Genomic DNA, 14,126 nt, shown 5'->3' with positions numbered 1-14,126 from the left:
TGTCGAGGGAGGACCGGGGAGCGGCGCTAACATCCATGCAGCTAGAGTGTGAAGGGAGGACCGGGGAGCGGCGCTGCGGGTCGGGATACTTCTGCTGCGAGCGCCCGCTCATGTCCCGGGTTCTCGCAGCGGAAGTTTCCGCACAGGCAGCGCCGCTGACATCCATGCGGCTAGGGTGTGAAGGGAGGACCGGGGAGCGGCGCTGACATCCAATTGGTCGCGGCCGCTATTTAAATGTGCCGCACAAATCACTGATCTTGCCGCAAAAGTTAAACACTACTGTGCTGATTGGTCGCGGACGCTGCCCGCGACCAATCACCGATTTGGGCGCCACTTTAAATATCTGCCGCGACCAATCACCGATCTTGGCGCCACATTTAAACACCGCTGTGCTGATTGGTCACCGACGGTGGGCGCGACCAATTACCGATTTGGGCGCCACATTTAAATATCGGCCGCGACCAATCACCGATCTTGGCTCCACATTTAAACACCGCTGTGCTGATTGGTCGCGGACGCTATTTAAATGTGGTACCAAAATCGGTGATTGGTCGCGCCAACCGTCGGCGACCAATCAGCACAGCGGTGTTTAAATGTGGCGCCAAGATCGGTGATTGGTCGCGGCCAATATTTAAATGTGGCACCCAAATCGGTGATTGGTCGCGGGCAGCGTCCGCGACCAATCAGCACAGTAGTGTTTAACTTTTGCGGCAAGATCAGTGATTGGTCGCGGGCCAAGACCGCGACCAATCACCGATTTGTGCGGCACTTTTAAATAGCGGCCGCGACCAATTGGATGTCAGCGCCGCTCCCCGGTCCTCCCTTCACACCCTAGCCGCATGGATGTCAGCGGCGCTGCCTGTGTGGATACTTCCGCAGCGAGAACCCGGGACATGAGCGGGCGCTCGCAGCAGAAGTATCCCGACCCGCAGCGCCGCTCCCCGGTCCTCCCTTCCGCATGGAGGTCAGCGGCGCCAGCGGTCGGGGTCCTTCTGCTGGTACCGGCCGGGAGATGAGCGCCTCGCGCCGGTCATCTCCCGGCTGCATCTCCGTCCCTCAGATGGGTCCGGCGGTTGAGGTCCTTCTGCTGGTACCGGCCGGGAGATGAGCGCCTCGCGGCGCTCATCTCCCGGCTGCATCGCCACTGAGCTTCGTCCCGCAGATGAGCCGCTAACTGCCGCCATCTTTTTTCAGAAATCCCGCGGCGCTGATTGGCCGCTGCCGGACCAATGAGCAACGCGGGATTTCCAGGATAGACAGAGAGACAGACAGAAAGACAGACAGACAGACAGACGGGATAAGACGATTATATATATAGATGGTGGCCCGATTCTAACGCATCGGGTATTCTAGAACATGTATGCGGCCGACCAGGCGCAATCAGCAGACCCGTGTTTACATTTGGCGCCAAAATCGCTGATTAATCGTGGCCCCCGGCCGCGACCAATCAGCAGAGCGGTGTTTAAATTTGGCGCCAATATCGCTGATTGGTCGCGGCCGTGACCAATCAGCGAACCGTGTTAGTGAGGACCGGAGAGCGTGTTTAAATTTGGCGCCAAAATCGCTGATTGGTGGCGGCCAGCGTCCGCGACCAATCAGCAGAGCGTTGTTTAAATTTGGCGGCAATATCGCTGATTGGTTGCGGCCGCCGGCATTTAAATTTGGCGTCAAAATCGCTGATTGATCGCGGCCGGCGTCCGCGACCAATCAGCAGAGCGTTGTTTAAATTTGGCGCCAATATCGCCAATTGGTCGTGGCCACCGGCATTTAAATTTGGCGCCAATCTCGTCCGCGACCAATCAGCACAGCGGTGTCTAAATTTTGCGCCAATCAGCGAATCGTATTCGTGAGGACCGGGGAGCGGCGCTGCCTGTGCAGCTACTTCCGCCGCGAGAAGCCGGGAGATGAGCGGCTGCTCGCATCAGAAGTATCCTGACCGGCAGCGCCGCTCCCCGGTCCTCCCTTGACACTTGCCGTCGAGAGATCAGCGGCCCGAGCCGCTGATCTCCCGACGGTAGCCGCATGGAGGTCAGCGGCGCCGCCGATCGGGGTCCATTTGGTGCAAGCAGCCGGGAGATGAGCGTCTCGCGCCGCCTCATCTCCCGGCTGCATCGCCGCTGACCTCCGTCCTGCAGATGAGCCGCTAACGGCCGCCATCTTTTTCTCAAATCCCGCGTCGCTGATTGGCCGTGGCCGGACCAATCAGCGACGTAGGATTTCCTAGACGGACTGACAGACAGACAGAAAGACAGACAGACAGACGGGATAAGACGATTATATATATAGATTGCTTTATATACAAAGGAAATGTGTCATCTTTAGGCCTTTTAGAGATAATTTTATCTTTAACTTGCTTAACTGTTCACAATAACAGTAATTTTGAGCTGGGGTGCCCAAAGTTTTACATACCACTGTACATAATCAATATGGGCTTAAAGTCTTAAAGTGCAGACTCTCAGCTTTAATTTGAGGGTGTTCACATTCTAATTGGAGTAAGGGTTTATGAATTACAGCTCCTTTTGCGTTCCCAAGCTCACCAGTGTGCTCTTTTTTTCAGAATGTACCAAACTGTTGATTTGGTCACTCCTAACATTTCCATCTCTCTGATGGATTTCTTCTGTTTTTTCAGCCTAATGTTGGTCTGTTTGTCTTCCATTGAGAGCTCCTTTGATTGCATGTTGTGGGTTCACAGCAACAGCTTCTAAATGCAAATGCCACACCTGGAATCAGCTCCAGACCTTTTACGTGTTTATTGATGATGGATTAATGAGGAAAAAGCCCATTAAGGAATTTTTGAGATATCTATCCAATTACTTTAGGTCCCTTTGAAAAAAGCAGCTACATATTAAAAAACTGTAATTCCTAAACCCTTACTCCAATAAGGATGTGAATACCCTCAAATTAAACCTGGGAGTCTGCACTATAAGTCCATGTTGATTATATATCTGTTTCTTGAATATGTTTTGGTAAACAGCCAAAATGGCAAAACTTGTGAAACTGTCCAAAAAAATCATACCTCTCCAAATCCACGCTGCTGCAAAGCCGCAACTCCAGTAGTCTTCACCGGGACTGCAAGTGACGACGTGCTATACATACAGGCACCTGAGTACTAAAACCACTGACTGGTTGGATGGACGGGATATCATTGTCTCTGGTGGGATGATGTCCCATTTATCAGTTTCCTGACCCTGCAGCTAATCAGTGAAGCTTGGTGCATACAGCTTTATTATGGCATCCTATGTATAAGCTGTATGCAGTAAGCTCTTGAGCTCCCCCTAGTGGATTTTTTTGTTTTTATTTTTTATCTATTTAGGATGCAAATTTATTCAATTAACGTTCCCAACACAGTGGACATGAATGTAAGATAAAGTTGACATCTGTGTAAGTTGTAATTAAGGGATAAAACCACAAAGTCTGTATTATTACAGTGATTTATTATGCCATTAAAACAAAGCACAACATCATAATAATATCATACAACTCTCCAATGAATTGCTATTGAGCGAAAACGGAATAATACCACTGGGTATACACAGAGCAGATGAATCTAGTATTCAGTGCCAAGCAGCGAGCGTTTCATGAAATAACATCTGCAGCTACGAGTAGGAATCACAGCTAAATCTATTTACATCATTCATTAGCAAAAATAAAATTAGGTTTCTCAAAATAATGAGATTTAAAAGGGCCGTCCAGTCATGTGCTGGTAAATCTTACTCAATGTCTAATGATTATGCAACTTTCTAGTATAGATTGTGCTCTGTTGGTCCCAGTCACTGGCAGCAAGCAGAGATCTTGAAAATAGTAAGAAACTGAACAGAGCTTATGTCTCATTGTTGCATACCCACTCACAAGATAGGATATAAATGTGTGATCACAGGAGATCCGACCAATGGGACCCAAACCGATCCCGAGAACAGGGCTCCTGAAGTCCCCTGTGTGGAAGGAGCAGTGGTGCGCATGCTTGACCACCTTCCATTCACTTCTATGGGGCCAGTCCCAAGAATGGGGTTCTTGAAGTCTCCTGTGTGCATGCAGTGGTGCTGAGCATTCTTGACCACCCCCCATTCACTTCTATGGTGCTGAACCCAAGAGCAGGGCTCCTGAAGTTTCCTGTGTGAAAGGAAGAGTGGTGCGCATGGCTTACCACCCTCCATTCACTTCTATGGGGTCAATCTCAAGAATGGGGTTCTTGAAGTCTCCTGTGTGCATGCAGTAGTGGTGCACATGCTTGACCACCCCCCATTCCTTTCTATGGGACTTAATCCAAGAACAGGTCTTCTGAAGTCCCCTGTGTGGAAGGAGCAGTGGTGCGCATACTTGACCACCTTCCCTTCACTTCTATGGAGTTCTTGACATCTCCTTTGTGCATGCTGTAGTGGTGTGCATGCTTAACCACCCTCAATTCACTTCTTTGGGGCTGAACCTAAGAGCAGGGTTCCTGAAGTCTGCTGTGTACATACAGTAATAGTGTGCATGCCTGACCATCCTCCATTCACTTCTATGGAGCCAATCCCAAGAATGGGGCTCCTGAAGTCTCCTGTGTGAAAGGAAGAGTGGTGTTCATGCCTGACCATCCTCCATTCACTTCTATTGGGCCAATCCCAAGAATGGGGCTCCTGAAGTCACCTCTGTGAAAGGAAGAGTGGTGTTCATGCTTGACCATCCTCCATTCACTTCTATGGGGCCAATCCCAAGAATGGGGCTCCTGAAGTCTCCTGTGTGAAAGGAAGAGTGGTGTTCATGCTTGACCACCCTCCATTCACTTCCATGGCGCTGAACCTAAGAGCCGGGCTCCTGAAGTTTTCTGTGTGAAAGAGTGGTGCGCATGCTTGTCCACCCTCAATTCACTTCTATGGGTCTAATCCTAAAAATGGGGCTCCTGAAGTCTCCTGTGTAAATACAGTAGTGGTGTGCATGCTTTACCACTCTCCATTCACTTCTATGGAACTGAAACCAAGAATAAGATTTTCGAAGTTCCCTGTGTTCGTAAAGTAGTGGTGAGCATGCTTGACCAACTTCTATTCCTTTCTATGGGGCCAATTCCAATGGGGCTCCTGAAGTCTTCTGTTTGAAAAGAACAGTGATGCGAATGCTTGACCACCCTCAATTCACTTGTATGGATCCAATCTAAATAATGGGACTCATGAAGTCCTCTTCACACAGTGATGGTGCGCATGCTTGACCATCTTCCATTCACTTCTATGGAGCCAAACCCAAGAACAGGGCTCCTGAAGTCCCCTGTGTGAATATATTGACGGTGCGCATGCTTGATCATCTTCCATTCACTTATATAGAGCCAAACCCAAGAACAGGGCTCCTGAAGTCCCCTGTGTGAATATATTGACGGTGCGCTTGCTTGACCATCTTCCATTCACTTCTATGGAGCCAAACCGAAGAACAGGCCTCCCGAAGTCCCCTGTGTGAATATAGTGATGGTGCGCATGCTTAACCACCTTTTATTCACTTCTATGGGAAACAACACTCCTGAAGTTCTTTGCATGAAGAGCGGTGGGGCGCATATTCAACCATGTCTCACCATACCATCACTTTGTTAGTCCCATAGAAGTGAATGGAGCGGTGGTAAAGCATGCCCACCACCACTACATTCACACAGGACCAGTGGTGGCGTCGTATCTCCAGCGATTATATATTTATCACCTATCATGTGGCATTTAGTGGAAAAACCCCTGTAATTAACAAACTTTTTTTGTTACATAAAACTGGAAGACCCCTTTAATACACTGATGTCTATAGCTGCAGGGGGTGTTTTACTTGGAGGTATAGAAGTAGGACGGAGATATGTATTTTAATTTTTCTCTTCGGGCCTCTGAACTATAATTGCAGAAAAAAGTTTGTTCTGACTTTGAAAATAGGATATTACTTTTAATGAGACAGCGCCACCCTTATTTGTGGGTTGTGTCTGGTAATGCAGTTCATCATTCATTCAAGAGAATGAGATTAAGCTGCCATTCCAGGCACATCCTATGAACGGGGGGGGGGGCGCTGTTTCTGGAAAAATAGATGAAAACAATAAAAATTCTGGTTACCCCCATTAACATAAGACAATGCTCTTGAGAGGTCTGTCCGGGGACTGTGGGTAAAGTCACTTTATTTGAAGCGCCTATGATCACCTTTTTAAAAAAAAATAATGCCCGAGACAAGGTGATAAAAGTTACTCTTTAAATGTTAGCTCCAACACAGGGGAGCGGTGATGCAATTTGACCCCCACTGCAAAATTTCCAACAGTGCCCCAAACTATAAGAGGCATTGGCCTTTTATTATAAATGGCTTTTTGGCGCCCCCTCTAGTCTCCAGGGCCCTCGGTGCAACTGCAGCCCCTCCACCCACTATAGTTAGGCCCTTGGAGGGGAGGGTTATAAAAACTAGTACAAACTTTGGTGTTATCACTGGCAGCCAATCATGTCGTAGCTGTCACTCTGCCTGCTAAAAATGACTAGCAGTCACTCCATAGGGGCAACTCCTTCATTTTTCTAAGCACTAGCTTTTTTTTTTTTTTTTTTTTTTTTTTTTAATTCCCCTCAATGGATTTTGGCCATGATACATAAGGCGGTCATTGTCATAGTGATCTACATTCATACCAGTTTAGAAGTTCGGGTTACTTAGGCTGTAGCAAAAATTTGAAAAAAAAAATTAGGTCCATTATTCAACCAAAATGTAAAAGATAAAGCATATTTTATACTTACGAGGGTCAATTGTTTTGGAAGGGATGCTGTACACTCTAAATTTTGTAGGTTGATTTTATAATTAAAGGGGATCAACTGTTTTGGTAGTGAAGCTGTACACGCTGATCTTTATAGGTGCCAGGAGAGAGGCAAAATAAAAGGTTTTGCAGACCCTATCGACTCCTGGGCCAAAGGGCAGGAAGATAGAACATATTTAGAGTCAGATTTATTAAGACAGATCGGGATGTGGTTAGTGGTGGAAAGAGAAGATTCTGATATCACTTAGAACCAGAATTCTGATACAAATATGTTGACGTTGACGATGTTCTTGTGGGATACCACTCCACCCATGACGTAGCTCATCTCCAGCTTCAGGACAGTATGGAATGGACCTACAATGGGTTTAATTTGACGCACGACACCTGGGTAAAGAGAGAAAAAAAAGAGCTGGTGAGTGAAGAATCCCTGTTCTTGGAGAAAATGTGTCCTTGTAAAATGCGTGGGCAGATTTTTAAGGACCGCAAATACGGACATATGCATTGTATTCAATAGGTGTGCGCACATGTCAGGTTTTTCACGAGGACCGTGTGTCCGTGTGAAAAACCCACAGCCTTGTATTGGCAGCTGACATGAAGCCCAGGGGTTAGTAATGGAGAGGCATCTATAAGACACCCCCATTACTAACCTCATAGTAAAAGTTTGTAAAGAGAAACACATAGCCTGAAAACAATCCTTTATTTGAAATAAAAGTCCACACCCTGTTTTACACATTTATTTAAAAATCAAAAACATAGTTATACTCACCTAACACCTAATCCATTGAAGCTATTGTCCCCTGTAAAAAGAAACAAAAATAAAAAACAACCATATCCCTCACTTCTCCGAAGTGGAAGGAATCCATACTGTCCCACATCGTAATTCATCTGTGTGATATGTGCTCTTCAGCATGAACGGTGGTATGATGCGACCGCTCATGCCTAAAAGCAGGGGAGAATGAGCTGCAGCGAGCGGGCCCCTGAACTGCGGTGACCTCAGTGAGATCACTGCAGTTAACCTTGAACTCACTGAGCTCAGTGCAGCACAGTGAGATTTTTTTCACGGTTAACTGCAGTGATCTCACTAAGGTCACTGCAGTTCATGAGCCTGCTCGCTGCAGCTCATTCTCCCCTGCTTTTCAGCATGAGCAGTCGCATCATGCCACCATTCATTCTGAAGAGCACATGTCACACAGATGGGTTAAGGCGTTGGACAGTATGGATTCTTTCCACTTCGAACACGTGAGGGATATGGTTGTTTTTTATTTTTGCTTTTTTACCGGGGACAATAGCTTCATTGGATTAGGCATTAAGGTGAATATAAATTAGCTTTTTCATTTTTGTCTTTTTACAGGGCACAATGGCTTCAATGGATTAGGTGTTAAGTTGAGTATAACTGTGTTTTTTATTTTTACATAAATGTGTAAAACAGGGTGTGGACTTTCATTTCAAATAAAGGATTGTTTTCAGGCTGTGTGTTTATTTTCAAACTTTTACTATGAGGTTAGTAATGGGGGCGTCTTATAGACACCTCTCTATTACTAACCCCTATGCTTTATGTCAGCTGCCAATACAAGGCTGACATGAACCTCAACCCTATTACCCCACTTGCCATCACACCAAGGAAAGTGGAAAGAGCGAGGCGAGGTGCTGGTTAGAATTTATACAAGGACCTTATGTCAATTTTTTTCTGGGGTCCCCATGTAATCTAGTAAAGCCAGTAAATGCTAATTAAACAACTGTGAGCTACTATTAATAGCCAGGGAACATTGTGAGCTAATGGCCCCTTTCCTTGGCTAGTAATATCAGCCCCCAGTGGTCGGCTTTCCCTCTGCTGGTTAAGAAAATGACGCGGGAGCCCAAGCCATTTTATTAACTTTATACAGAATGTAGACAGCGGGTGCTGAATACAACTCCCATCATTGACTCCTGGTCGCGCTGATCTCAGCGTGACCAGGCAACAATGATGATAGTTGCCTTCGGAAGCCGGCGCCAGGGATCAGCACAACAGTGGACACACGTACACACAGATACACGGATGTCACACGGATGTCACAAAATCACTTACTCTTATTTTATATAGTGAAATATATATATATGATGTTTGCCTTTGGATACTTTTTCTACCTCTGCACTCAAATGCTTTTGTATTACTATGACAACATTTTTTTAAAGGGATGTGAATTCCAAACATGTTCCACTGCCTAGCTGAGATTAATGTGGGTCAAATTGTAAAGCAATTGATTTTGAGCAGAGGGGGTGGTATGGTACATATTGCACTCTAATTGTAAAAATTAATTCTAAAGAATTCCAAAGATAAAATAAAGGATCACTTCACTTTTCTACAACAATACACATGGCTCATTACAGCATATCAGAGCTGTCAGACAGAATGTAAGAAGTGGGGACGAGTGTTTGTCTCTCTACAAGAAGTGGAGGTGGGTCTTTGTCTCTCTACAGGAAGTGTGGGCTGGTCTTTGTCTTTGTACAGGAAGTGGAGGTATGTCTGTTTCTGCACAAAGTGGGGACAGGTGTTTGACTCTCTACAGGTAGTGGGGGCGGGTCTTTGTCTCTACAGGAAGTGGAAGTGGGTCTTTGTCTCTCTACAAGAAGTGGAGGTGGATCTTTGTCTCTCTACAGGAAGTGTGGGCTGGTCTTTGTCTTTGTATAGGAAGTGGAGGTAGGTCTGTTTCCACACAAAGTGGGGACGGGTGTTTGACTCTCTACAGGAAGAGGGGACGGGTCACTGTCTCTCTACAGGAAGTCGAGGTGGGTCTTTGTCTCTCTACAGGAAGTGGGGGTGTGTCTTTGTCTCTACAGGAAGTGGAGGTGGGTCTTTGTCTCTCTACAGGAAGTGTGGGCTGGTCTTTGTCTTTCTACTTGAAATGGGGTTGGGTCTTTGTTTCGGCACAAAGTTGGGATGGGGGTTTATCGCTACAGGAAGTGGGGGCGTGTCTTTGTCTTGCTACAGGAAGTGGAGGTGGATCTTTGTCTCTCTACAAGAAGTAGTAATGGGTCTTTGTCTCTACAGGAAATAGGGGTGAGTCTTTGTCTCTCTACAGGAAGTGGAGGAGGATCTTCATTTCTCTACAGGAAGTGTGGGATGGTCTTTGTCTCTCTACAGGAAGTGGGGTTGGGTCTTTGGGCACAAAGTGGGGATAAGTGTTTATCTCTATAGGAAGTGGGGTAGGTCTTTGTCTTGCTACAGGAAATAGAGGTAAGTCTTTGTCTCTCTACAGGAAGTAGTAATGGGTCTTTGTCTTTCTACAGGAATTGGAGGTGGGTGTTTGTCTCTCTACAGGAAGTGTAAGCGGTTCTTTGTCTCTCTACAGGAAGTGTAAGCTTTTCTTTCTCTCTCTACAGGAAGTGTAAGCCATTCTTTGTCTCTCTACAGATAGTGGGGGCAGATCTTTGTTTCTCTGCTCCTATTTTTTCTGTTAAACCGCATACAGGCAGAACAGAGATGAAGACTTTCAGTTCAGGGCAAACAAGCCTTTGGACAATAGCATAATCAATGCATGCTAGGTAGTGAAAGAAAGGAAGCTCCAGAACCTATAATTCTGACAGAGTGCTGATGAAGAGAAATTGTCTACTGAAAATGAATGGATGGGAAGTTACAAATCATGAAAATAGAGACTGTTCCTTGGCATATTAGATGCTTTTAAAAAAAAAACAACAACACAAAAAGGCGTTCAAGAATGGAAATTCATTTGAAAATGGAGGAAGCCGTAAGGAATAGAACAGCTTAGTCATCAGTGAGAGTCAATTAGTCTATACATATTTACATGCTGTTAATGACGGTTGGGTATATTTCTTGTATACATGACAGTTTATAGAAAACCTCAGTGAATTTGAAGCTCGAGGCCAAAACCCAAGCAGACATTGCTAAGTTCATCGGCAACACACTGGACATACAGAAGTTAGAGCTGAAGTTGGAGTGAGGTTTGGGCCCGGTACAAGCATTATGATCCCAATAAGGAGTAGTACTAACCTCAGAGGCGTATACGTATCTTTAGGGTTTGGCGTGTGTAAAATGGCTTCAGAATTCGTCTGATTTGGCAACCGGGGAAAACCAAAGTTCTTTAAACTGACAAAATGCAGCTATCTGGAATCACTCAAACTTAAAAAGGTTTAACAATGTCTGGCATTAATGCTTCTGGGATCAAACATCTGGCCCGGCTTCCATCGGAGGCTCGGCACTGTGGCCAGAGACTTCTCTGTAGCTTTCCAGGGACAGCGTGATAAATGTGTCAGCAGCTATTCACTTTACAGGTCGCTAATAAGTCTAAATTTAAAGGGGAGTTCCATAAAAATATATTTTTGCTTAATTGATTAGTTATCATCAAAAACTACCCTAGGTCTTTTTTTCTGAAGATGCCTTATCACCTAAAGAAGTTGAGGTCATGTCTAGAGTCTCATGGATTATGGTTCTTCCTGTTTACCACTGTCTTCTTGAGTGGATTGTCATGTGGCCTCTTTTGAATTTTCTGAATGGCTAATTGAGGGGAGGAGCACATTAACTGGCACTCACAGAAAGTGAATCTGTCCCTTTAATGGGGTTGTCTTAATATACAACCCCTTTCCCTACGGACATCATAGACGAGGGCCATCCGCTAAGAACACTCCCTTTATGTGTCAGGGTGAGGAGCTTCTCCTGCTGTGGTGGACTCACCCTACTCTTGTGTTAAAGGCTTAAAGGCGTTGTCCTAGATTTTTATATTGATGGCCTATCATGGGGGAGGTGGTACCCCCACCTATCAGCTGTTCCTGGTGCCAGTGGCGGATGGATGTGCTGAGTTGCGGAGCTGCGACTCAATAGGGGGCTACTCCACGGCTCAGCACATTCGGCCCCTGCTGGCACAGGTAACAGCTGATCGGCAGGTAGTAGCAACCCCACTGATCAGATATTGATGACCTATCCTAAGGATAGGCCATTAATATAAAAGTCCCAGCCAACCCCTTTAAACAGAGGTGGAAAGTTGGTTTCCCGCTACGAGCTAATACTGGTGACACTTTGTTTAGATTTGTGACCAGTCTGCTGGCAAACACCTCAGCAGCACTTCCTTTACACAGACTCAATTTTTTAGTCTTCTTCACATTAGAATAGCATAGCTACCAAATATTTGAAACCCAAAATTGAGACATTTAGGTCACGCCACCAAAACTGACACTTAAGGGCAAGTTTGCAGAAATCTTGCTCTGTTTTTGGTTTGGATCACTGGATCCTCCTGGCAAAATTGTGACTGTTGGCAAGTATGGAATAGATGTAATATTACTTTTACAGATTAGAGGCTGCTAAATGCATGAGTGGCCTCAACTGCTAATCACTAAGGATGACGATCAGCTGACCATCATTTTGGTTCTGTTTCAAAAACAGTTTGTCCTAATGGCACTACTCATTTAAAGAGGACTTCCACGAAAATTGATTTCCTGTCAATTTAAAGGGGTTGTTTGAGATTTTATAAAATTATCCTCATAGCAGCATTTAAGCAGGAGTGGCCCCCACTGGTCTTTGTATACTTGTACTTGTATTCCAGCTTGACAGAATACATATATATACAGTGGGTGAAATTAGTATTGGATACGTCACTAATTTTCTAAGTAAATATATTTCTAAAGGTGTTATTGACATGAAATTCTCACCAGATGTCAGTAACAACCCATCCAATCCACACAGGCAAAGAAATCAAACCATAGCTGTCCATAAAGTAAGTTGTGTGTAATAATAAGAAACGACAAGAGAAAAAATGATTGAACACACTTACTGAAATGCATTTATTACTTTGTACAAAAGTCTTTGGTGATGACAGCTTCAAGACGCCTCCTGTATGGAGAAAATAGTCACAGGCATTGCTCAGGAGTGATTTTGGCCCATTCTTTCACACAACCACTCTTCACATCCTGAGGCTTCCGTGGGCTCCTTCTATGAACTCTGGGCTTTAGTTCCTTCTATACATTTTCTACTGGATTCAGGTTTGGTGATCAGCTTGGCCATTCTAGCAGCTTTATTTTCTTTCTCTGAAATCAATTGAGAGTTTCCTCGTCTATGTGTTTGGGATCATTGTCTTGCTGAAATGTTCACCCTCATTTCATCGTCATCATCCTGGTACATGGCAGCAGATGTTTATCAAGAATGTCTCAATACATTTGTCCATTCATCCTTCCTTCAATCATATGAAGTTTGCCAGTGCCATATGCTGAGAAACAGCCCCAGACCATGATGTTCCCACCTCCAAACTTCACTGTTGCTATGGTGTTTTTGGAGTGTTATGCAGTGCCTTTTGGCCTCCAAACATTGTGTGTTATGGCACCCAAAGAGTTCAATTTTGGTCTCATCTGACCAGACTATATCCTCCCAGTATTTCACAGGCTTGTCTAAATGTTGTTGAGCAAATTGTAAATGCTCTTGAACATGCTTTTTGTTCAGCAATGAAGTCTTGCGTGGTGAGAGTGCATACAGGTCAAAGAGATTGAGTGCATTACTTATAGCTTTCTGTGAAACAATTGTACCTGCTGATTCCAGGTCTTTCTGTAGCTCTCCACAGGTGGCCCTTCACTCTTGGACAACTCTTTTCATAACTTTTTTCACTTATCTGTCTGAAATCTTGCGGGGACCTCCTGGTCGTGGCTGGTTTATGGTAAAATGGTGTTCTTTCCACTTCCGGATTATGGCCCCAACAGTGCTTACTGGAGCCTTCAGCAGTTTAGAAATTCTTCTGAAACCAATGGCAACAGTATACTTTGCAACAATAAGGTTGCGAAGGTCTTGAGACAGCTCACTGGTTTTACATAAACTATATAAAAAGACACATATGCATGTTTTTCTCAATATCTGACATGAAATCAGAATAAACCTTTCCCGGTTTAGGTCAATTAGGATTACCATAATTTTTAATATTTGCCAAATGCCAGAATAATAAGAGAGAGAGAATGTTTTAAGGCATTTTTATTACTTACTGCAAAGTCAAAAGTTTCCATACATTTCATTAGTATTTGGTACCATTGCCCTTAAACTGAATGACTTGGGTCACACGTTTGGGATATCCTTCCACAAGCTTCTCACAATAGTTGGTCGGAATTTGGGCCCATTCCTCCTGACAAAACTGGTGTAACTGATCCAGGTTTGTAGGTCACCTTGCTCGCACCTGCCTTTTCAGCTTTGCCCATAAATTTTCAATAGGATTGAGATCAGGGCTTTGTGATGGCCACTTCAAAACATTGACTTTGTTATCCTTAAGCCACTTTGTTACCATTTTGGCAGTATGCTTCGCGTTATTGTCCATTTGGAAGACCCATTTCTGCCCAAGCTTTAACTTCCTGGCTGATGTTTTGAGATGTTGCTTCAGTATTGCCACATAATCTTCTTTTCTCATGATGCCATCTATTTTGCGAAGTGCACCAGTCCCTC

The 14,126-nt window shown here is 44.9% G+C and overlaps 1 protein-coding gene across 1 annotated transcript in view; it reads right to left on the bottom strand.

The window, feature by feature from the left end:
• Nucleotides 1-3,417: 3,417 nt before the first annotated feature.
• FBLN1 (fibulin 1) overlaps nt 3,418-14,126 on the bottom strand; it is a 79,392-nt gene continuing 68,683 nt past the window's right edge. The window contains exon 17 of the mRNA XM_073650066.1: nt 3,418-7,105. Coding sequence (XP_073506167.1) covers nt 6,966-7,105 — 140 coding nt within the window. The 3' untranslated portion in view covers nt 3,418-6,965. The remainder of the gene's footprint in view (nt 7,106-14,126) is intronic.

This window comes from Phyllobates terribilis, unplaced genomic scaffold, assembly GCF_046119375.1.
Source record: "Phyllobates terribilis strain yellow unplaced genomic scaffold, ASM4611937v1 Scaffold_10__3_contigs__length_209671492, whole genome shotgun sequence".
Classification (NCBI taxonomy): Eukaryota; Metazoa; Chordata; class Amphibia; order Anura; family Dendrobatidae; genus Phyllobates; species Phyllobates terribilis.
This window is presented reverse-complemented; position numbering and strand designations above follow the sequence as displayed.